Raw genomic sequence first — 26,075 nt, 5'->3', positions numbered from 1 at the left:
TCTAATCATGTATTTGACCGTGTTAGAAAATTCAATGGGGTGCGTACTGGGGCAACATGACGAGTCTGGTCGAAAAGAGCATGCCATATACTACCTGAGCAAAAAGTTTACCGACTGTGAAACAAGATACTCACTGCTCGAGAGAACTTGCTGTGCTTTGGCCTGGGCTACTCGCCGACTAAGACAGTATATGTTGAATCAGACCACTTTGTTGATTTCTAGGATGGATCCCATCAAATACATGTTCGAGAAGCCTGCCCTCTCCGGAAGAATAGCGAGATGGCAGATGATCTTAACAGAGTATGATATCCAGTACACTACCCAGAAAGCAATCAAAGGAAGCGTGTTGGCTGATCATTTGGCTCATCAAGCGGTGGATGATTACCAATCTATGAATTTCGAGTTCCCAGATGAGGATGTCATGTTTGTTACTGATAATGAAAAGCCTAAACCAGATGAAGGACCCGAGTGGGGATCCCGATGGACTATGGTCTTTGATGGATCTTCTAATGCATTGGGCCATGGTGTTGGGGTTGTACTCATTTCTCCCGAGGGTTACCATACGCCTTTCACAGCTAGACTATGTTTTCATTGTACCAATAATATGGCTGAGTATGAAGCATGTATTTTTGGACTCAAAGCTGCTATAGATTGGCGAGTCAAGTTTTGGGTGTGTACGGAGATTCGGCCTTGGTAATCAGTCAGATCAAAGGAGAATGGGATACTAAACATCCAAATCTCATCCCTTATCGAGAGCAGGTAATGACATTACTTCCATACTTTGAAGAGATTACATTTGAACATATTCCACGAGAAGAGAATCAGTTGGCAGACGCATTAGCTACCATGTCATCTATGTTCAGAGTCAGATGGGACGGTGAAGCTCCCAGGATTACCATCGGACGGTTAGATGAACCAGCTTACTGTTATGGACTTAACACTGAGAAGGTACAGGAGAAACCTTGGTTCCACGACGTAAGAAGATATTTAGAAGCTCAGGAATACCCTGAAGGGGCATCCATCAAGGACAGAAAATTCCTGAGGAAGTTCTCCGCTAAATTCTTTCTGAGTAACGGAGTGTTATACAAACGTAATCATGATTCGACTCTGCTTCGCTGTGTGGATAAAAAGGAAGCAGAAAGGATTATGGAAGACATGCATGACGGCATTTTTGGGACTCATTCTAATGGACATACAATGGCCAAGAAGATTCTGAGATCAGGGTATTATTGGTCTACCATGGAAGCGGATTGCCACCATCGCTCCAGAACCTGTCACAAGTGTCAGATCTATGCGGACAGAGTACATGTGCCTCCTGCTCCATTGAACGTGTTGACAGCTCCTTGGCCATTTGCAATGTGGGGCATCGATATGATCGGAGAGATTAAACCTACGGCTTCCAATGGACATCGCTTCATTCTCGTCGCTATTGATTACTTCACAAAGTGGGTAGAGGCGGCTTCATTCGTTTCTGTCACCAAGAATGTGGTGGCACGGTTCATCAAGAATAGTCTTATTTGTCGATATGGCATCCCTGAAAGGATTATCACCGACAATGGTACTAATTTGAACAACAAGATGATTACTGAACTCTGCACGCAGTTCAAAATTAAGCATCACAACTCTTCTCCGTACCGACCAAAGATGAATGGCGCCGTAGAGGCTGCTAATAAGAACATCAAGAAGATCATACAAAAGATGACGGTAACGTACAAAGACTGGCATGAGATGTTACCGTTTGCCCTTCACGGTTATCGCACTTCAGTACGCACTTCGACAGGGGCAACTCCTTTCTCTTTAGTCTATGGAACGGAAGCCGTTTTACCAGTGGAAGTCCAGATTCCCTCTCTAAGAATCATGAAAGAGGCGGGCTTAGATGAAGATGAATGGATTCAGACACGACTCGATCAGATAAATTTGATTGATGAAAAGAGACTTGCGGCTGTTTGTCATGGGCAGATATATCAGAAGCGCATGACCCAGGCATTTAACAAAAGAGTCAAGAGACAGGTGTATCAAATTGGTGACTTGGTGATCAAGCGTATCATTCTACCCCAAGGTGATCCCAGAGGCAAATGGACTCCCACATACGAAGGGCCATTTGTGGTTAAGAAGGTATTCTCTGGTGGAGCCATGATACTTGCTACAATGGATGGCGAAGACTTCCCGCATCCCGTGAACGCGGACATAGTTAAAAAATACTACGCATAAAAGAGACCCGCTAGGTCGACGTACCTAGGCAAAAGTAAGGGCATCCCGGCGAACCAAAAGGGTTCGGGCAAAAATTAGGGATAAACATATAAAAATGTACACCCGGCAAGTCGAAAACCTGAAAAGGCGGCTTGGGCAAAAAAGGGTATCCTGGTGGACTGAAACCCTGAAAAGGCGGTCCAGGCAAAAGTTAGGGATTAAAGCGTATGACTATGTCCCGTTCTCAGTCAACTTTCATCCAAGTTCAAGGGACTGAACGAGCCAATCACCTTTATCCGACAGCAGGAGATAAGATGATGGAAGACATGATGACAGTATTGGAATTTAAAATCAATAGGACTTTTTCTGCATAGCTTTCTCTTTGTTTTTGACAATTTCCTCTTACTAGGATTTCTGTCTCCTTGTACACAATTTGCCTGTTTATAGGCCTTCTTTCAAAAATCAATACAACCCTCTTTCAAAAAAGATGCTTTTGTTTTTTACTTTTCTGTTTTGGTTGCGTAAATGTCCATTGATTTAATTTGAATTAATATATGCATTTGAATATGACCAATGTTTACCAAAATACATGCATAGAATAGCAATGGCAATTACTACAAGACTTCGGGATCGAGGATAAGGTCTAACCATGCTTCCAATGAATCCGCTACCAATTCTCTTCCCCAGCAAGCCTATTTTTCCCAGAAGAAGTTGGCAGTATTCCCCGGCATAGCCAGCTATTCCCCAACAGAGGTCGGCATCATCAGACAGATTATCATCTCATCCATCCCCAGCCAGGCTCTGTTGAATATCTCCACCATCAGACAGAAATCAGAACCCCCAGCCGAGAGAGGGTCCTCAACACGAATATCTCCAATCAGTAGATGGGGATTTATTTTCCCCAGTAGAGTCCCCAAGCAGAACTTCTCATACGCAATATTCATTCATTACATCATTTCACAGCATACGCATGCATTCAACATTCGCATTTATAAGACATCTCATGCATCATGACATGGCATAAAGCTAACCTTTCTTTGCAGGTTAATTATCCTCCTGATATAGTCAAAGTAAAAGGCTCATCCAGGCAGACGCCTTTATCAATCATAGACAAGATTCAGATACATATTCCAGATGCAATTCATGGGAACATTCATTCTGGCAACACTTCGATATCCTCCTAGCGATGACATCTTTAAGCCCATCCCAGACATTTATTGCAAGTACAACGTATACAGATACAGCCTAACATACGGTTCATTCTGATTCAGCTCAACATCTGACTCTCAACAACTCCAATACGGTCTAACGTACGACCCACTTGGACCTCCAGCTCAGATACGATCTAACGTACGATCCAGTCTGATCTTCAACAACCCAAGTATGGTTTAATGTACGACCAAGTTAAACCTCCCTCTTCTCAGGTGCTACCTTCGGACAGGTACATTCCTGAATGGTAGTCGAACATACGGCTACTCTCCTTTCTCAGGTGCTACCTTCGGACAGGTACATTCCTGAATGGTAGTCGAACATACGGCTACTCTCCTTTCTCAGGTGCTACCTTCGGACAGGTACATTCCTGAATGGTAGTCTGGTATACGACTACTCCTCTTTCTCAGGTGCTACCTTCGGACAAGTACATTCCTGAATGGTAGTCAAGTATATGGCTACTCCCTTTCTCAGGTGCTACCTTCGGACAGGTACATTCCTGAATGGTAGTCTAATGTACGGCTACTCCCTTTCTCAGGTGCTACCTTCGGACAGGTACATTCCTGAATAATAGTCTAGTATACGGCTATTCCCTTTCTCAGGTGCTACCTTCGGACAGGTACATTCCTGAATGGTAGTCTAGTATACGACTACTCCCTTTTCAGCAGCTTCAGCCTAACGTACGGCTCATTCTACAACTCGGATACGATCTAGCGTACGATCCATTCTGATCTTTCATCCCCCAGCAAAGTCATTTGCCTAATGAATAACTCACTCTGGTATTCAGACACGGTCTAACGTATGATCCATTCTGATCCCTTATCCCCAGCAGTATAGCATACTCTGACTCCCCAACGAAGTCAACAGCATGATGGATGGTTCACTATACGGTCTGATCTATGACCCGGTGTGACACCCATGTCTCTAGATATCGTCTAACGTACGACACAATCTGGAAATCTCCTCAGCAAGTTTCTTGGGTGGCATCTTTAAGCCCATCTCCGTCAAGACAGATGAACAAGTGCAAATTTTTGGGGCATTCTAAGTGTTCAATAATCTTTCACCTCCAGACCACGAACGGCACCTACCATTCTACTCTCTCGGTTCAAGAATATTGAACAGGGGCAGCTGTCATACCCCAAAATTTGCCCGTTGGTATTACAAAGCATTTCTCAAGGCCCTCCGACTTATTCTGCAAGGCACCGACATCAAGTGAACAAAAGCCCAGCTCACAACAGGCCCAACCCAAAAGGGGCCCAAAATAGCTTGCTCGCTAGGCGAGCAATCCCTTCGCCTAGCGAATGCTTCGTCATGACGCTCGCCCAGCGAAGCGTCAGATCCAGAAAAAGGCCCAGACCTAGTTTGCTCGCTAGGCGAGCAATTCCTTCGCCTAGCGAAGCTTGCGAAGTTTGAGATTTTTGGACCTCATTTTAAGCCCATTAGGTCACCACTACCTCTACTATAAATACCTGCTCCTCTGCCACGAAAAAGAACACACACACACAGACGGACGAAGACGGACGGAAACACGCATCCAGAGGGAGAAACACAGAAACCCTGCTGATCCAAAGAATTCAGAAGGCGGAAACCCTGAAGGCCGCTCCGAAGCTACCGCCGTCCAACTCAATCCGACTCGCCAATTCAAGGTTACAACTTGATTTGCAAACAGGTTAGCCTCACTATTATTCGCTTTAGCTTCTTAATTGGCATATGATTAATTGGCATAGGATTATCATTTGGTGTCCTTATTGTGCATGTGGTATCACTTTAGTATCTTAATTTGCATGTGATATCGTTTTGTATTTTCACTTGGCATATGGTACCACTTCATGGTCTTAATTTGTGGATTATAATTGAATTCATAAACATTTTGAAGTCTTGCATGAGAATTTAAATGTGTTTGCCTATTGTGAAACTGAACCATATAATTGTATGTTGGATGCCATAAGCCATGCTGCGGGTTGAGGTCATAATGTTCTCAAATTTCAAACCCGTGGCCGCTCGCTAGCTCATCGCTAGGCGAGCCCGCAGCGAGCCTTCGCTGAGCCTTCGCTAGGCGAAGCAGAGGCGACCGGACCAGGGGCTGCTTTGCTTTTTGCTGCCTATTTCATGTTTACCTAATGATGATTCTGCATTATTTGGCCTAAATTCTTGGCTGCTATATTTATCTTATGACGCAATTTCCAATTGTATTTTATGCTTTAATCCGTGTGTTCATGGTGTAAAGGCTAGCATACTTCCGAAGAAATAGCCGGTTAGGTACTCCGCTTTATGCATGGGAAGCCTTCATGGAGGGGGATCCTAAATCATTTCACTTTAATGTGAAGATCCATATTGATTGCCTAATTAATTTTACTATATTAATTTTTAATGTAATGTTGAGTTTAATGTATCGATTTAATGCGGTATCACCATAATTACCTAATGAACCTAAAACATGGACTTTAAATAAATGATATTGGACCTCTCTTTATCACCCTACGATTTCAATATTACGGTCATGTCCCGCGAATATGGGGATGTCCTTAGCAAAGACCCTTCGGTAAAATCATCATAGTCCCTCGGATGTTGCCTTCGAAAAATGCGGTTTTGTCCCTCGATGACCCTTCGGTGTAGCCTACGGTTAAATGATGATAGTCCCTTCGAATGCTAAGGTATCCTCACAACTGTTGCCTTCAATGACCTATCGATGACCCTACGATGACCCTTATACATCCCAAGGATAAACTACTTGCCTCTCAATAGTAAGGACAGTTTTACCCTCATAAGGATGAGAAATGCCCGGAAAGACCTCGGACAGGTATAACCTTAATTGCTCATTCATAACCTAAAAAATACTTTTCACACCCCACACCTGTCGAACATCTTTTGGAAAATCACCACTTAGCATACATCCGTACTAGGATCATTGCCGAGTTATATTTTTCTAAACTACTTTCGAGAAACCAACCGAGATAACCACTTTGTATACATTCATGCAAGAATCATTACAAAGTTAAATTCTCATTTTCAAAACATCTTTCACACAATTCCCAACCACTTTTTTCAAACTAGAAAACATAAATGATTGAGCAATTAAGAGCCCATGGATAACCATGGATACGAAGGGTGCCTAACACCTTCCCTTTGTATAAAGTACCTCCCGAACCTAAGAATTTAAAATTAAGGTCTTTCCTGTTCTTTTCCACCTTTCCTTAAGGGATAAAAGAAAAGTCGGTGGCGACTCTTGCTAACCGCGACATTGCGATTACAAATCCAAATAAGGTCCAGTTCACCGTATGACACTGGTGATTGGCGATCTAGCCGTGGTGTGTGATTTTCCTGATGTGTTTCCTGAAGAAGTGAATGAATTGCCGCCAGAGCGTGAAGTTGAGTTCTCGATTGATTTAGTACCTGGTACTAGGCCGATATCGATGGCTCCGTACCGTATGTCTGCTGTTGAGTTAACTGAATTGAAGAGTCAGTTGGAAGATCTGTTGGATAAGAAATTTATTCGTCTGAGTGTGTCGCCGTGGGGTGCACCAGTGTTATTGGTTAAGAAGAAAGAAGGTACTATGAGGTTGTGTGTGGACTACAGGCAACTGAATAAAGTGACGATCAAGAATCGGTATCCTTTGCCGAGGATTGATGATTTGATGGATCAGTTGGTTGGTGCGAGTGTGTTCAGTAAAATAGATTTGAGATCTGGGTATCATCAGATACGTGTGAAAACTGAGGATATTCAGAAGACTGCTTTCAGAACAAGGTATGGACATTATGAATATTCTGTAATGCCTTTTGGTGTGACTAATGCGCCTGGAGTATTTATGGAGTATATGAATAGGATTTTCCATCCGTATCTAGACAAGTTTGTTGTGGTGTTTATTGACGATATTTTGGTGTATTCGAAATCTGAAGAAGAGCATGCTGAGCATTTGAGAATGGTTTTAAGAGTTCTACGAGAAAAGAGGTTAGTTGCTAAACTGTCTAAGTGTGAATTTTGGTTAGAAGAGGTTAGTTTTCTTGGTCATGTGATTTCAAGAGGTGGTGTTGCTGTTGATCCTTCTAAGATAGAAGCGGTATCTAAGTGGGAAGCTCCGAAGTCAGTTTCTGAGATAAGGAGTTTTCTTGGACTTGCAGGTTATTATAGGAAATTCATTGAGGGATTTTCTAAGTTGGCGTTACCGTTGACGATGTTGACTAGAAAGGGGCAAGCGTTTGTTTGGGACTCAAAATGTGAAGAAGGTTTCCAAGAGTTAAAGAGAAGGTTAACTACTGCTCCTATTCTGATATTACCAAGTCCGTCGGAATTATTTGAGGTTTACTGTGATGCTTCATTGTTGGGTTTGGGTGGTGTTTTGATGCAGAATAAGCAGGTTGTAGCTTATGCTTCGAGACAACTGAAGGTTCATGAGAGGAACTATCCGACGCACGATTTAGAGTTGGCAGCTGTGGTGTTTGTTCTGAAGTTATGGAGGCATTACTTGTATGGGTCGAGATTTGAGGTTTTCAGTGACCATAAAAGTTTAAAGTATTTGTTTGATCAGAAAGAGCTGAATATGAGACAGAGGAGATGGTTAGAGTTTCTGAAGGATTATGACTTTGGTTTGAATTACCATCCGGGTAAAGCAAACGTAGTGGCTGATGCATTGAGTCAAAAATCATTGCATATGTCTATGTTAATGGTTAAGGAATTGGATTTAATTGAGCAGTTTAGAGACTTGAGTTTGGTGTGTGAGAGTACTCACAATAGTGTTAAATTGGGAATGTTGAAGTTAACGAGTGGTATTCTGGATGAGATTAGAGAGGGTCAGAAATCCGATGTACTTTTGGTTGATAAGTTGACTCTAGTGAATCAAGGTCAAGGTGGTGAATTCAGAGTTGATGAGAATGGTGTTTTGAAATTTAGTAATCGGGTGTGTATTCCGGATGTTACCGAGCTTAAGAAGAGTATTCTTGAGGAAGGACATCGTAGTGGCCTGAGTATTCATCCTGGAGCTACGAAGATGTATCATGATTTGAAAAAGTTATTTTGGTGGCCGGGAATGAAAAGAGAAATTGCGAATTTTGTTTACTCTTGTTTGACTTGTCAGAAGTCGAAGATTGAGCATCAGAAGCCGTCTGGGCTAATGCAACCGTTGGCTATTCCAGAGTGGAAGTGGGATAGTATCAGTATGGATTTTGTGTCTGGTTTACCGAGAATGATTAAGAATTTTGAAGCTATTTGGGTGATTGTAGATAGATTGACGAAATCGGCTCATTTCATTCCGATCAGAATGGATTATCCGTTAGAGAGATTGGTTGAGCTGTATATTGAGAAAATTGTAAGTTTGCATGGTATTCCGTCGAGTATTGTTTCGGACAGAGATCCTAGATTTACATCGAAGTTCTGGGAAGGTTTGCAGAGGGCTTTGGGAACTAAGCTGAGATTGAGTTCTGCATATCATCCGCAGACTGATGGTTAGACTGAGAGGACGATTCAGTCACTGGAGGATCTTTTGAGGGCTTGTGTTTTGGAAAAGGGAGGTGCTTGGGATTGCTATTTACCTTTGATTGAGTTTACCTACAACAATAGTTTTCATTCGAGCATTGGTATGGCACCGTTTGAAGCTTTGTATGGTAGGAGATGTCGGACACCTTTATGTTGGTATGAGTCCGGTGAGAGTGTTGTGATTGGACCGGAGATTGTTCAACAAACTACGGAAAAGATTAAAATGATTCAGGAGAAGATGAGGATTGCTCAGAGTCGTCAGAAGAGTTATCACGACAAGAGAAGAAAGTCACTTGAGTTTCAAGAGGGAGATCATGTGTTTCTTCGTGTTACTCCGATAACTGGTGTTGGTCGAGCTTTGAAGTCGAAGAAGTTGACACCTCGATTTATTGGTCCTTATCAGATTTTGGAGAGGATAGGAGAGGTAGCCTATCGTATCGCTTTACCGCCGTCACTTGCGAATTTGCATGAGGTTTTTCATGTGTCTCAGTTGAGGAGATACATTCATGATCCGTCGCATGTGGTCCAAGTAGATGATGTCCAGGTGAGAGATAACCTGACTGTTGAAACATCACCTATGAGGATCGAGGATCGAGAGTTGAAGCAGTTGCGGGGTAAAGAGATTGCTTTGGTAAAGGTAGCTTGGGGAGGACCAGCAGGTGGCAATGTGACTTGGGAACTTGAGAGTCAGATGAAGGAGTCGTATCCGGAGTTATTCGCTTGAGGTATGTTTTCGAGGACGAAAACTCTTTTAGTGGGGGAGAGTTGTAACACCCCGATAAAATAAGATAATTATTTAATTTAAGTTAATAATACATTTATTAATTTAATTAAATAATTGGAATATTATTATTGGAATTATTATTATTGGATTATTATTTTATTGGAATAAAAGTTGGAATTTAGAAAAGGTCCCATTTAGTAAAAAGGTTTATTTTTCACGTGAAAAGGAAAAAGGGACAGGAAAGTGGAAAAAGGGCAAAGAGAACCAGAGAACAAGGGTTGGAGAGAGGAAGAGCTTGAAGCTTAAAGATTCGCCGGATTAACTCAGGTAAGGGGGGTTTATCGTCGATTAATGGGTATTATGGGGTAACATGTAGTGGGTAGTGATAGACCATTGATTTGACTCTATTTGGAATGATGCATGATGAAATTGTGAACTTTTGGATGAACGAAATTGGATTATGATTGAAAGGAATTCGTAGGAATTAGATGTAAAAATGTTAGAATTGGTGAAATTGAATAGGGTGTGATTCGTGTTAGATGATATGAACGATTACTGTGTAAAATTGGATTGTAGGAGGTTGGAATTGGGAGATCTCGTAGCAGAGAAAACCATAGCAGATCTGGAAATCTGGTTTCTGGTCATACGCGTATGGCACTAGGCAATACGCGTATGAGATGGTCTGGTACGTGTATGGCACTTGGAAATACGCGTATGGATGAGGAAGATGATGTTTTGAACGTGGTTTGGCCTCTGTTGGTACGCGTATGGGGAAGTGGTACGCGTAGCATACGCGTATGAGATAGGTGGTACGCGTATGGGATTGGCTGAGAATTGGGCCATACGCGTATGAGACTAGGCAATACGCGTATGGGCAGGATTGTGATTTTTCTGTGCTGTTGTTGTGCAGTTTTTGGTTGTTCAACTGAGTAATGTAATTTAGCTGATGTATGATAGAGTAGGGATCATTTCCCGTTGTTTTGAGCAGTATAGGTATTAGTAGAGTGTGCTAATACTGTGATTGATTATGTGGCATGACATAATATGATTATGTGATAAATATGTTGATGATGTATGATGGTATGCATAATGTTGTGAATGTGTATATCATGTATGAAATTATGAATGGACTGTTTATGGCTTAGAGTGTGAGCATATGTCCATTGTGAATGATTGTTGATGTTTGCATGACTAAGTGATTTAGCTTGCATATTGTGGCCTTTATGGTGGTAGCTAATTCCCATGGTGAGGAATTAGTGAGTTAGTATTGTGGATTGTTGTTGATGTTTGCATGCTAGGTGATTAGCGTGCATATCATAGCCCTTGGGGTGGTAGCTAATTCCCATGGTGAGGAATTAATGAGTGAGTCACTAGGTCTCAAATGAGTGGGACTAGTGAGCTTGGTAGCCGTATCTGGATTTGATCGGTGAGGTTGAACTATATGTTCACGAATAGTCGGTACCGCATGCATGGAGTCTCATTGCATAATGTATGTATGTATGGCGTATAATATGAATGGATGTATTCCAATATTATACGTGTGTTTTATGGTTGTGTTGAGTTTGAGTATGATGATGATGATGATTATGAGTTGATATTGCCGTTGCTGAATATGTGTGATCTGATTAGGGTGATGATATGCGTTAAATTACTTAGCATTACATGATATTTTATAATGCTTATTATATCGATTGAGGAACTCACCCTTACAACTATGTTTCAGGTAACGAGCAATGATTGAGTAGGAGCTAGTGCTTGGAGTCTAGTGTAGTTCCTTAGTGGGTCATGCTCTGATAGATGTAACATCGGGATGGGATGTTTTTAATTGTTTTATTGTTGGTTGTTGAACCATTTTACATGTAATGTGTTACATGTTTTACAATGATTGATGAGATTTCTATCCGCTGCGTATTATGCAAATGCTTATGTTTTGAATTAATAAAAGAGCATGACAGTTATTTTGGTGAATGGTGTGAAGTGATTGTGTGACACCCTTAATTGCATATCTACTCTGATATATATTTGTTGTTTTAATTAAATATTTGGGGTATTTTAGAAGGGTGTTACACACCGTACATTACGGTATTCCTTAGTTACTCTATATCTCATCAATCCGTCCTTTTGTGTGGACCCTGTAGGTTTTCGCGGCATTGGCAATTATATTAAATCACGTATTTAATATAATAAACGCGGTACCTAGCAACACATCACTGCTATCCAAGACATGAAAATGTCATGTGATCTGACAAATCCTTTGTGATAATACTTATGTGTACAATTACCCTTTTGCCCTTATGTCTATATTGAACACAAGGCATAGACCGTGTCATCCTTGTCCAGTTCAATATTGGGCCCATAGACATTCATCCTGTTACGCAGGATGAGAAAATTCCATCTAGGTCACTCATGTCCCTTAGCATGCTTCGTGGAGTACCCATCAACTGTCTTTATAGTCATCTAGTTACGGACAACGTTTGATCAGCAATAAGGCACTCGACTCTACATCTAGGGTCCATAGTAGTTTCAGGTCGAAGGGTGGTATACACCATTATCACTATGAGAATAACTTATGACACTTTGCATAAAATTCTATATAGTATTCTCATATCGGGTCAATCTAGTATAAATATTACTCTTAATATTCATACCTATGTTTAAGACTTGATAACTCCTTATCCATGATCCATGAGATGTGATCATCAGTCTATATACATAATAGTCTTAATGCTTTAATGTTATCCCACTTTACAATAAAGCTCGACTACAGATACTTTAAGAATAGTGTCCTTATGTTTAATGTGATCTCATGATTAAGTCACACTTGATACATCAAACGGGCTAGCTATTCTAGGGACTTTATTAAACAAATATAATAAAGAAAAATCCTTTTATTATTAATAAATAATTCGATACAAGTACCAAAAGTATTGGCCTCTAGGGCTTACACCAACACTCTCTACATGCCCAAACCACCTAAGTCTATTTTCCACCATCTTCTCTACTATAGGTGTTACCCCTAGACTCTCTCTATTATATTCATTTTTATTCATATCATTTCTAGTCTTACCACATAGCCAACATAACATCCTCATTTATGCTACACTTAGTTTATTCTCGTGTTGATTCTTAAGCGTCCAACATTTTGTCTCTTACAACATCACAGGTCTTATTGCATCCTGATAAAATTTTCACTTCAACTTGAGTGATACTTGTGCGTCACATAAAACCCCTAAAGCCCTCATCCATTTCACCTATCCAATTTGAATTTGATGGTTTACATCTCCTTCTATTTCTCCATCATTTTGTATTATTGACTCAAGATATTTAAACAGTGTGACTTAAGGGATGATATGATATCCACTTTCACCTCTAGATTAGAAATGTTTCTTCTTTTGTTGAACTTGCATTCCATATACTTCATCTTACTTCTTCTTAGGCAAAAACGATGTGTTTCTAAAGCTCGTCTCCAAGTCTCCTACCTCTCATTTAAATCCTCCTTCGACTCTTCAGGAAGAACTATATCATCTGCAAAAAAACATACATCTCGGCACTAACTCTTGGATATGTTACATGGGTACATCCAAAATTAAGGTAAAAAGGTAGAGGCTTAGGGTTGAACCTTTATGCAAACTATTGTAATAGGGATATTTTTTATCTCTCCACCTTGTGTTTGTATGTTAGTCGATACTCTTTCATACATATCTTGGATAACTCAAATATATGCAATCCTAACTCCTTTCTTCTCTAGGAATTTCCATAAAATCTCTCTAGGCACTATATCATAAGCCTTATCCAAGTCAATACAAATTAAATGCAAATCTTGTTGGTCCATCTGATACTACTCCATCACATGTCATAGTAGATAGATTGCTTCCATAGTCGACCTTCCCGACATAAAACCAAATTGAATATATGTGACTTGAGTATCTTTTCTTAGTATTCGTTAAATCAAATTTTTTCAGTAACCTCATGATATGAATCATAAGTTTAATCTCTCTATAATTTACACGATTTTGTATATCCCTTTGTTCTTGTATATTGGAACTAAAGTGTTTCTTCTTCATTCATCTGACCTCATAATTCCAATAAAGAGTTTGTTGAGCCATTCTATACATTTCTCACCAAGAATATTCCATACTTCAATAGGTATATTGTCTGATCCAACTTCCTTATTGTTACTCATCTTTTTCAATGCTTCTTTTATCTCTTATTTTTTAATCTGACGATAGTAATTATAGTTTCGGTCCTCTTATCTAATGTCGAGTCTGCTAGAGTCCAGTGATATATCATATCCTTCATTAAATAAATTGTAGAAATACGTCTTCCAAATATCCTTTATATCTTTTTCCTGAACCAAAATTGTGTCTTATTGATCTTTAACACATTTCATTTGATCAAAATCTCTTGTCTTTCTTTATCTTCCCTTAGAAAGCCTATATATAGATTTTTCTCCCTCCTTGGTTCCTTAAGATTGGTATAATCCGTCAAAAGTTTGGGTTCTTACTTCACTCATCGCCTTCTTCGTCTCATTCTTAGCTTTCTTATACTTTCCCCAAGTTTTAGCATTTTTACACCTAGACCATTATTTAAAACAAACCTTTTTACTTTAACTTTACTCTTAACACTTTTATTTCACCAACCCAATTTTTTATCCCTAGGTTCAAAACCTCTTGATTCTCCCAACGTTTCTTTGGTCACTTTTCTAATCTCTTGAGCCATCATATTCCACAAATCATTTGCATTTTCTTGTGGCTGTGCAAACCCTCCCTCCAAGATGTTGTGTTGAAAACTTTCTTGTTTTCACCCTTCAAATGCCACCACTTGATTTGTGGCGCTCCCATGTGACTTCTTCTATTTGCTCTCCTCTTTATTCTTACATCCATAACAAATACTCTATGTTGGATAGCCAAGCTCTCTTCCAGAATAACTTTATAGTCCAAACAAATATTCATATTTGACTTTCTAATAAGGAAGAAATCTATCTGATAACATGTCACCCCACTTTTATATGTGATAAGATGATCATCTATTTTTCTAAACCAGATATTTGCCATAGTAAGATCCAAATCTGACGAGAATTCTAAGATGGATTTACCTTCCGCATTCACCTCCCCTAGACCATACCTTCATGAACGCTCTCAAAGTCTCTTGTTACTCTCCCCTACATGACCATTTAGATATTCTCCTATAAATAGTATCTCTCTTTGTGGTATATCCTGAAGTAAGTCTTCTAAATCCTCCTAGAACTTTATCTTAAGGTGTTTTATTGACCCAACTTGAGATGCATAAGTACTAATAACATTAAAGGTGTCTTTATCCACTACAAACTTCAAGACTATGATTCGGTATCCTACTCTTTTCACATCCACAATATCCTTCTTCCACTTCTTGCTCACAATAATCCTCGCCCTATTTTTTTATCTAACTTGTCTGGTGTACAAAAGCTTAAATCCCGAGTTATCCAATTCTTTCGCTTTTTCATTTGTCCACTTAGTTTCTTGTAGGTATATAAAATTGATATTCCTCCTAACCAGAGTGTCCACTATTTCCATATATTTTCCAGTAAGCGTGCATATATTCCATGATCCAAAATGAATCCTACTCTCATGAACTAACTTCTTTACCCACACCCGCTCACGAAAATGTGGGAACCCTTGCTTATTTTTCATTGCATCCAGACGGCGATGCAGCGGCCCTTGCTCTTTTGACACTGTACTCGAGTCATACAATGCGTTGCTTCCGGGGAACAACCTAGCATTCGCATTATTTCGTAACTGATCCATGTAATAGAGATTCGACAAAGTTTTACGTTAGTTGTCGACTGCCTAACACAATCCTCTCCTTTTATTCAGGTTTGAAACCAGCTATGTATATCAAAAAAAATAATTAAGACATTCATATTACTCTTCCTATTTTTGTCTAAGTTTTTCAACATATATCATACAAGTGTCATATAAATATCAGACACTTACACCTGTCGTGTCTAAAAGTGTTTGTGTTTGATAAATGATTTATACTTATAAACCAAACCTTTCGATAAATAAAAAATCTTGAAGTTGCATATTCTAATGACAAAGATGTACATAATAATATACTTAAAAGTTTTACATCCAGGTAAACCTTCTATATATGTTCAATCAAAAATCCAAAATTCAGAAGAAAAATAATGTCAAGATTATGTGTTTATACAATTATAATTCAAAATACCAATACCCTGCAGCTTCACCTTTGAACTATGCTAATATAGCTACAAGTTCATCTATTGATTTCAATGTCTTCTCGTAGTATAAATACGACTCATATACCTTTGGCGATCGAACATAACGATCCATCTGAAAAGAGAAACACCGAAAATCACAATATCAAAACACACAATTTCATGCATGTAGTTTAAAAAAAACATATAATTGAATTCATTAATCTAAATTCAAAGTAACAAAGCTAAGCATACATACCTCAGTCAAGTGATCAACCAATTCGTTAGCAGTTTTGACATACTCCTTGCGACGATTTTCCGGCAAAGTAGTCATAGCATTTTTCAAATCCTGTTCAAGATAGTTCTGTTTCAATCTTATATAAAACATAACATACCTCCAAGACAAAGTTTCCAACATTTCCCTAAGATTATGTAACCCTTCAGCTGTTTGTTTTATCCTTAAAACCGCATCTTCAGGGGAAAGCCCTGGCTGAAAAAAATGTTCTCTCAGGAAAGAACGAGTGCCCCAATTCTGTGCTGATGCTGATGGTGCTGTGCCAACAACCATTGATGTAGCTAGAAATGTTGAAATTAAATTTCTTCTATTGGTTGCATTTTGTTTAGAAGATGAAAGGTTGTTTTTGTTGTGGTTGTTGTTAATGTTGTTGTTTGAAGTGATTTTGTGTTTGGTTTTGATGTGAGCATGGAGTAGTGTGGTGGCATGAGTGAAGCTAGACATGGTTCTTTTTTTGTGTGTGTGGTGTATTAAGATTTGGGTGTGGTGTGAGTTTTGAATGGTGGATTTTGGGCAGGTTCTTATTGGCTGACCGTGTTGCCCGGTTTATGCATAATTGGACCATGAGATTATGCCACGTGGAGTTTTTGTTATCCATTTTGAGGTGAGGAAACTATAAGTTTGCTGCAGGTTGAAGTATTTTCTTTTTTAAGGGTAGAAAGAGAAAAAAAGTATTTTCTTTTTGTTTAAGAAAATGAAAAATATCGGTCATTTATAAATTAAAATTCTAATTATATATAATAGACTCATTAAAAATTTAATCGTGATTATTAAATTATTTTTTATTTTAAAAATTGTTCCATTGAGGAAATGGAATTGTTCGATGAATGTTGAAATAAAAATCTTGGCACGATAAAATAAGTTTCTTAGAAGTGATGAAAATGTTCAGAATTAAGATTAGTGGGATAATGGAAAATTATGTGTGAGTGATAATGGATTTGAATCATATATTTTTTTATGTGAAATCTTTTATGTATAAAAGTTAGTTGGAGTGTTCTATATCAAAAGTGAGTTATTTTTTATTGAGCCTTTGGTTGGTTCAGAACTGTTGTCTTCAAGGCTTCTTGTAGCGTGGTAGTGAGAAGTCTTTTAGGGAACTTGATTGGATTTCTAGGATACTTAAGTGCACTTAAGGGTGGTAGTGTTCTTGAGGCAAAATATAACATATGCTTTCTTGCCTATCCATTTCCTTTCATTATGAGTCCTTGATTGATTTTCCCCACTTCTCTATATAAGGGTCAATTGGGATTTATAAACGCTTTTTTTCCTTTTACACAAACTGCAAGTTCTTTTTCTTCTACACACTTCGGTTTTCTTCTTTGAACTTTTTCAACATCCATTTCGTCAATCTTTTTTCTTCTATGGGTTATACATTTCTTGATCCAACGCACCTTTTGGGTTATCTCCTTTAATTGTTATCTTTGTTTTTAGTTTTCTCAAGTATCATCTTTATCTTTTATGCTTATAGTTAATTTCTCTCCTTTATTACTCTTGATATGACTCACAAAGGAAATGTATCTAAAATGTAATAAATATAACTAGTACTCATGATTCATCTTCTACTATTAGGATAATGAACCAAGAAATGTCAAATATTGACCATTCAGAAGTTAACCAACCCATTGCAAACCTCATCATGCTTAGCGATAACCTCAGGTATGGAGGGAGTTCTATTGAAGATGGTAATGAGCCCTCTAATTTTCATTATGTTGGAGGTGTGAATGATTCCTCAAAAGGATATGAAGGAAGATACCATGATAGTTCTATTGTTAGGGATGTGGATATCACCCTTCTTCCCTTGTCATCTCCCGTAGACCTGGGACTTACTAAGGTTTCCCGGAATGAATGTTTGGTTGGCTATTTCATTAAATCTTTTAAGGAGGTAAATGGTCGGGATCCTAATGAAAGGGATGTTAGAGACCATATTATCTTTCAAAGCTATTATCAAACTCATGACCGATAGTACATTTTTTGTGACTGTTGGGAAGATATTGTGAGGAAAAAATTCTAGAGTTTAATGCCTTCTAATGATGTCGTTCTATACCACTAGGTGGATGAGGAATCATTGGGACTGACTTCTTACTTTAACAATGTCGTCCGTCTAGAGGGTGACCATTATAACATCTCACATTCTCCTATTCAAATTAATAGATATGTTATATTGAATAATAGTTAGGGACTTATGACATATGGAATGAGTGGAGTGTGTTGAGAAAAGTGTGGAATTAGAAGACTTCGAGTTAAAATGGACATTTTACCCAAAAGGAAAATTTAGTCACTTAAAGACATTACATTATATATTAAGACAAATTAAGATTTATGGGAGTTGGGGAAAAGAAATTAAGTTACTATGTCTAGTTCAGATGAAAAGGTCACTTGCCATTTGGTTTAACATTGAGGGTAATTTAGGAAATTAAAAATTACTAATGAAAGGGGTAATATGGTTAGTGCAACGTATATAAGACCTAATTTAGAATGGAAAAAAAATCAGAATTTTGTCTTTTCTTCATCCTTCATAAGAGAATGTTCAGAATTGTATTGGTGATCTTAATTACAATGATGTCCTATTATTGTTGGTAGAAAATGGTCGGAACCCATCAGGACCAAGGGATGCAAAGTCTTTCATATGTTTGATGGAGATGTTGATTTCCTCTTATTTGTAGCGTTGGCTTAAGTAGGTCTTCATTTCATAAGTGATTTTTATTATGAACGACTTAAGTGATATCTTCATTAGGTTTAGACATATCCATAGAATAAGTTCCTATAAGTAGTCTTTGAATACCAAATAGATATTTTCCTCTTTAGACCATTCCACCCCCTTTGATTTGATTAATAGTGTATTTATATAGGTTAACGTTTTAGAGGTTGTCTAACTTGTTTTGGAGAAAAAATATTTTTCTAGGGATATTACAAACAAAATTGGACCCCTGATCGTGAAGATCATTTAGGGTATCAGTCAGCTTAGCCTTGATATCACCCCTATGATTTTTCTAATGGGATCTAACAATATTCATGTTTTATTCATCATGCATCTAGGTTGTCTCAAATCTAATAGCCTGGTAAATTTGGTTGTAGTTTTGATGCACACAAGGTTAGTATAAAAATCATGGAAATGGGATTATGGTCTGATGTATACCTGAGTAGGGTTTTGATATTGTTGTTTGGGAAAAGGCTCATCCAATCAATTGTGGAAACAACCTTTTCCAGTCTACCCTTGATGTGCTTTTTACCTATTTGATTGTTAGTAAAAAAATATTTATCACCATCACAGCCAAAGTCATTCAAATCACACATGCAGATATTGTTGCAAAATATAGAAGCGAGGTTGGCATCTATAGGATTCCCCCTGAGAGACTATAATATTAAGATCACAAAAAGCAAGCCAATTACTTAAAAAATTGTCATTATGGAGGTCATGAATATGCAAGCAAGTTAAACATTTTTTATTATGATTAGAGAAACCATATTGTTAAGAAATGTGGTTAGACCTAACTCAACCCTACAAAACTAGTTGGCCCCTCACGCTTAGGACTAGATAACTGGAGCATGGAAATAAATTATGGATGACCCGATAGCGAAAACCATAGTAGGTGGCCCATCGAATCTTAAACCAGGTTAACAAATATGGTTGAGCCTAACTGAATCCTACAAAATCAGTTGGTAGAGTGAGGATTGCCCCCACTTATAAACACATGTTTAGTCCATATATTATCTGATGTGGGACTCTTAACACATATATGCCAATAGCTATCCACAAAATATTGTTATCATTACTAGAGACGTACACATCAATGTCATTGTTATTAGAGATTATCACATTTACATGAATGTCATTATTCCACGTCAATATTAACCCACCAGGTATGCCATCACCAAATATGGAGCAATTAACATGGTGGAAAAATTTTGAAATTGCAAAAATAAAAAGAATTCTTAAGAAACAGGTTAGCATCCAATATTTTGGTTTCCATAAAGAAAATAAAGGTAGGTTTGAGAGAAGATATAAGCTTTTTCAAAAGCTCTGACTATAGGTGGGTTACCTAAACCATGTCAATTCCAATATATAGCCATCACTGGTCCTGGTTATCCTTTGCAGAAAGGCCTTCCATTTTAGAGTCTTCAAGATATCTAATTTCTTTAGTTGTGTTCTCTGTCATTTCATATCTCATTTTTTCGCTTTTGTAGTGTCTTCATTTTAGAAGGCTTGTAGATTCTGGTTGTGTATGCTTATAGATGTTATCATAATGGATTGGTGTTGGTTGTAATCTTCCTTTAATTTAGGAGAGTTGTTGTTTGCTTCTTAGATTTTGATATTTTCCATTTGGTTCATCATAGTTGTGGGTATAGGGTTGAAATTTCCTTTATTGACTTGATTTTGGAGAGAGATTCTTGCTCTTCGATCTTTGTTTTCAGCTAATTTTCTTTCGAATCCTTGAGCACTCATAAAGGCTCCCTTTGAATTAGAATAACTTCTTTGATTAGGGTTAAGATCATCCATTTTATGTAGAACGCATTGGCATGACCGATGAGACCACATAGTAAGTAAAACATAGTAAGTCTCTCATATTTGAAATCAACCTAGAGAATTCTATCTTTCAGATTCCAAATATATATCCCTCCTCATATAGGTTTTTAGGTATCTATGATAACTTTTAATGTTACCACAATGTTCTTGTCTGGAAATTCAAACATACCCGTGTCTTCCATTTTGACAATTTTTCTCCAATGTTACTTCTAAAGGATGGTGTTTTGCAGTGTATGGATATACCCCAAATATGTACCCATATTGGAATTTCATGGAAATTTTGGTCCGAGATAGCCATTCATATTCCATTGGTGAGCTATTTGCCAAACGTTACAAAACACCCATGGATTGCCTCTATAGATCTTGATTAGATCTTCTTCACGACCGAAAGTTCATATCCTCTCTTACTTATACCATTAGCTCTACATAACCCCAGGGGCGGGGTATTAAATTCATTGAATGCTTATAAATCAGAACCATCATATGGTATTAGGCTTCCTTTATATAAACCTATTTTTTCAAACAGAGACGAGTAAAGAATGTCACGCAAACTTCTTTCGTCAATCAAAATTTGTGAGATATCACATTGTCCTACAGTAGTCGTGATTACCTAGGGGGGAAATTAATTTTAAATGCCCCCAAACTTTTCGGAGTTTCAAAAGCCTAGCATATAACAATTAGGGACTTTGGATGACGAACTACATTCGTTTCTATAGACGGTCATCATTTCATAAATTTTCCTTTTTATCGTACCTTTGGAGGGTAGGTTCGCCTGGTTTGTACGGCCGCTGATGATAGTGATATATGGGCATTTACCTTTATTGTTTTCTCTTCTTTCACCGTTGGGACCGACTTTGGAGGTTTTCGTGTGGGACTTGTTCTTTGGAGATTCTTCCTGGTCTCTTTTTCCTTCCTTAACATATTCAGATAGTCGACCTTTTTTTATCAGCATTTCAATCACATCTTTCAGTTGAACACAATCATTTGTGTAATGGTTGTGTCATATGTGGAAGCGAGAATACTTTGATTTATCTGTCTGGGTATACTCCCATATAGGGTAAAGAGGTCATATGAAGGTGAGAAAAATACACAAGAAGGGGGGTTAATTATTTATAGATAATTATTTCAACTTCTGAAAACAAACTTCAGAATCGAAACAAGTTCAGAATATTATGTTGGAGATATCGGTAGAATATAAAGATTCAGAATTAATGCATAAAGAAAGAATGACACACAGAGTTATCCCGGTTTCTCCTACAAACTAGGAGTAGTTTGGTCCCCTTGTACTACAAGAGATCTTCACTATAATCAAACAAATTACAACTTTCTCAAGCAAACTAGCAAGAGACTTCAATTGCTCAATCACACTAGAAAGAGACTTTTGGTCAAGCACACATACAAGAGACTTCGATTGCTCTGACATATTATAGTTAGGCTCTTTGTCATCAATTTTGACATGTATAGACTCTTCAACCATTCTACTTTCAGAGTTATACACCCTGTATGTCTTAGAGCATTCAGAGTATCCTAAAAAGATACTCTTCTGACCTTTGGCATCAAATTTATTAAGATAGACTTTTATTGTTCAGGGTGTAAAATGTACAACCAAATTGATAAAAATAAGATATGCTAGGATTTATTCCTTTAAATAATTCATATGATGTTGTCATACGGTGAACTGACTTTTGGTGTGTTTTTGCTTTGGAAAGCAAATGTCGCGGATAGCAATAGTTGCCACTGACTTTTCTTTTATCCAATAAGGAAAGGTGGAAAAGAACAGGAAAGACCTTAATTAGATTTTGGGTTCGGGAGGTATATTATACAAAGGGAAGGTGTTAGCACCCTTTGTATCCATGGTTATCCATGGGCTCTTAATTGCTGGATCACTTATGTTTTTCTTGTCTAAAAAAGTGTTTGTGAACTGTTTAGAAAATGTTTTGAAAAGAGAGTTTAGCTTTGTAATGATTCTTGTACGAATGTATACAAAGTATTTATCTCGTTTAATTTTGAAAGCTGTTTAGAAAAATATAACTTGGCAATGATTCTAGTACGAATGTATACCAAGTGGTGATTTTCTAGTAGATGTTTTGCGAAGTGTGATGTATGAAAAATGTTTTAGGTTGTGAGTCAGCATTTAAGAGTTATACCTACCCAAGGTCTTTATGGGCATTTCCTATCCTTATGAGGGTAAAATTGTCCTTACTATTGAGAAGTAAGTAGTTTTATCCTTTGGATGTAAAAGGGACATCGTAGGGTCATCGATTGGTCATTGAAGGCAACATTTGTAAGGATACCTTAGCATTCGAAGGGACGATCATCATTTAACCGTAGGCTACAACGACGGGTCATTGAGGGACAAAAATCATATATTCGAGGCAACATCCGAGGGACTATGATTTATCTTATAGGGACATGATGATTTAATCGAAGGGTCTTTGCTAAGTGTATCCCCACATTCGCGAGACATGACCGTAATACCGTAAGGCAACAAAGAGAGGGCCAAGATCATATATTCAAAGGCAACATTTTATAACCAATTAGGTAATTAGGATGAATCTCCACATTATAATCAATTAGGTAATTAGGATGAATCCCCACAGGGGTATCCCACAAATAAAGTGGAATACCTAGCAAGCTACCTTTTCCAGGAGTATGTGAGCCCTTACAATATTCAGCAAAACAGGTCAGAATACCAAATCAAGGTGCAATCGAGAGTTGCACCAAACCAAAAGGAATCACAACAGTAATAATGTCAGGTAAACCATGCATGGTTACAATAAAACATGTCAGATTAGCAAAAATCAGAACAGAAAAATCAGCGACTGTCATGTTCGCTGCTGCCTCGCCTAGCGAGGGCCTAGCGAACCCTCGCTACATGTTCGCTTAGTGATGTGCTAGCGAACGGCTGCGGGTTTTGAATTTAAGAACAGTACGATTTCAGCAAGCTCCACACCCTATGGCATCCATTACAGAAATTTTATGGTTAAACATTCAAGATATCCATACATATTTAAATCCACATGCAAAACCTAAGATATATTTATAAATTCAATCATAATACCACATGTAAATTGGAAGCATAAAGCGGTAGTGGTAGTGCAAACCTGTTGGCAATTGAATTGCAACGTTGAATTGGCAGATCACTCTTAGGGTTGGTGCCGGATTGAGTTGGGCGGAGGTAACCTTTGTGCAGATGAGTTTCCTTCAGGGTTTCCTTTAGGGTTGCTCTGAATTCTCTGGGTTAGCCTCCAGGGTTTGTTGTTCCTTCTTTCTGTCTCCTTCCGTCGGTCTCTTTTTTTTTTCTTCTGACTGAAGTTGTGGTATTTATAATGATTTTTTATGACCTAATGGGCTCAGAATGAAGCCCAAAATTTCTGGTATTCGCAAGCTTCGCTAGGCGAGTGGTGTAGCGAAGGGTTCGCTAGGCGAAGGATTTTGCTCGCCTAGCGAGCAAGCCATTTTAAGCCATTTTCTGGATTTGGCCACCTGTGTGCTGGGTCTTTGTTCCTTTAAGATCAGTGTCTTGAAAAATGAATTGAAGTGCCTTGAAAAATGTCTTGCAAGATTAACGGGCAAATTTTGGGGAATGACAGATGTTTTGTTCAGAATTGATCTGATATAGATCAAGTTCTAAACATAACAGGGAGCATTGACAACTTCTGCCCACAAGTATTTTGGAAGATGATTTTCATGGATCATGGTCCTGGCCATTTCCTGTAAAGACATGTTCTTTCTTTCTACAACTCCATTTTGTTGTGGAGTTATAGGAGAAGAGAACTCATGGATAATTCCATGTTTTTCACAAAAACTTTCAAATGGCTCATTTTCAAACTCGCCACCATGATCACTTCTGACTTTCAAGATCTTTGATTCTTTTTCATATTGTACTTGTGTGCAAAAGATACTATACCTCATATGATTCATCTTTAGTTCTAAGGAATTTAACCCAAGTTCATCAGCATAAGTCATAAATAATGACTAATTTATATCTCTTACCATTGATTGAAGCAGTCTCAACAGGACCAAACAAATCGATGTAAAGTCGTTCTAAGGGTCTAGAGGTAGAGATAATGTTTTTAGATTTGAAAGATGTTTTATTAATCTTCCCTACTTGACATGCTCCACAAACAGAATATGAATGATAATCAAGATCTGGCAGACCTTTAATAAGTTTTAACTTGCTAAGTTTAGAAATTAATCTCCAATTAGCATGATCTAACCTTATGTGCCAAAACCATTTCTCATCACTCACTAACATAAGGCAAACTACCTTATGATCAGTCAATTCAGAAAGATTAATTTTATAAACATCTCCCTTCCTCTTTGAATACTATGGATTTGTTAGAGACAATGATGATTGAGAAGAAGTTCTTATTAAACAAAACATCATAAACCATTGTCACAAAATTGACTAATGCTCAGTAGGTTATGTTTTAGTCCATCTACTAACCAAACATCATTAATAGAGGCTAAGGAATTACTAATAGTATCCATACTAATGATCTTCCCTTTTTGTCCTCCTTCAAACCCCATGCTTCTTTCCTCTTTCAGAGTTAGGGTTTGGAACATATGCTTTTCTTCTGTCATATGTCGTGAGCAGCCATTGTCTAGGTACCAGGATTCTTGTTTTGTTTCTCCCTTTAGGCATATCTGCGACAGACACAATTTTAGATTTAGGTACCCATATCTTATGGATCTTTTAGTGTTAGTTCTGACAGAATTTCTGTTATTTTGAGCTTTTGTCTTATAGTAGGGTCTAGACTCATTCCAGACTTTTTGTTTATAAACGTTTTGTCTTGGATAAGTCTTGACTTTGGCTTCTAAACTTTTTAGAACCTTTGACCCAAAAGTCTTGGGTTCTGTTTCTTCAGAACCTCTGACTTGAGAGTCTTTGGTTCTTGTTTCTTCATAACCTTTTACTTTTGAATCTTAGGTTCTGGTTTCTTTAGAAACTTTGACTTTGAATCTGAGGTTCTTATTTCTTCATAATGTTTGACTTGCAATTCTTGGGTTCTGGTTATTTCAGAACCTGTGACTCAGCCCTCTCAGGTTCTGACTAGTTCAGAACCTTACCATTGTCAGCAGTAGGCACAAAATAAGTGTTCAACCTTTTTTAGGCAGTGCTTGAAGAATAAGGGTCTGAGGGTTTTTGTAAATTTAGATAATTGGAGAGAAACCTTTTTCATTGTAACACAGACATTCTCCTTTGCTCTTACTTACTCCATAGATCACGGAAGCAAGTTTAGTTCTTTCAAAACCAGTTATGATAAAATCTTGAAGATCCATTTCATGCTCACTCAAGGATTTGTTAGGCACTTTATTTACTTGAGTAATATGATCTCTTTCAAGAGATTCAATTTTATTTTGAGATGACTTTACTTCTTATTTCAAAAGATCATATTGTTTTTCAATATTTTTATGTGTTTTTCCTTATCTTGGCAACGAATCATGAGGTCTTGAATACAA

The 26,075-nt window shown here is 37.9% G+C and overlaps 1 protein-coding gene across 1 annotated transcript; it reads right to left on the bottom strand.

The window, feature by feature from the left end:
* Positions 1 to 15,685: 15,685 nt before the first annotated feature.
* On the bottom strand, positions 15,686 to 16,581 carry LOC127119483 (photosynthetic NDH subunit of lumenal location 2, chloroplastic). The gene is made up of 2 exons (XM_051049720.1): positions 16,049 to 16,581; positions 15,686 to 15,925 (listed from the first exon to the last, which is right to left on the bottom strand). The coding sequence occupies exons 1-2, from the start codon at positions 16,526 to 16,528 to the stop codon at positions 15,827 to 15,829; spliced, it is 579 nt and encodes a 192-aa protein (XP_050905677.1). The 5' UTR covers positions 16,529 to 16,581; the 3' UTR covers positions 15,686 to 15,826.
* Positions 16,582 to 26,075: the final 9,494 nt, after the last annotated feature.

The sequence above is a fragment of the Lathyrus oleraceus genome, chromosome 2 (assembly GCF_024323335.1).
Source record: "Lathyrus oleraceus cultivar Zhongwan6 chromosome 2, CAAS_Psat_ZW6_1.0, whole genome shotgun sequence".
Classification (NCBI taxonomy): Eukaryota; Viridiplantae; Streptophyta; class Magnoliopsida; order Fabales; family Fabaceae; genus Lathyrus; species Lathyrus oleraceus.
The sequence above is the reverse complement of the archived record's forward strand: the minus strand, read 5'-3'. Positions and strand labels throughout refer to the sequence as shown.

Excerpts from the sequence above, each read along its gene's own strand:
- LOC127119483 (XM_051049720.1), bottom strand. The coding sequence starts at position 16,528 with ATGTCTAGCTTCACTCATGCCACCACACTACTCCATGCTCACATCAAA. Across the intron at positions 15,926-16,048 it reads TGGTTGATCACTTGACTGAG|ATGGATCGTTATGTTCGATC; the intron begins GTATGTATGCTT and ends TTCTCTTTTCAG.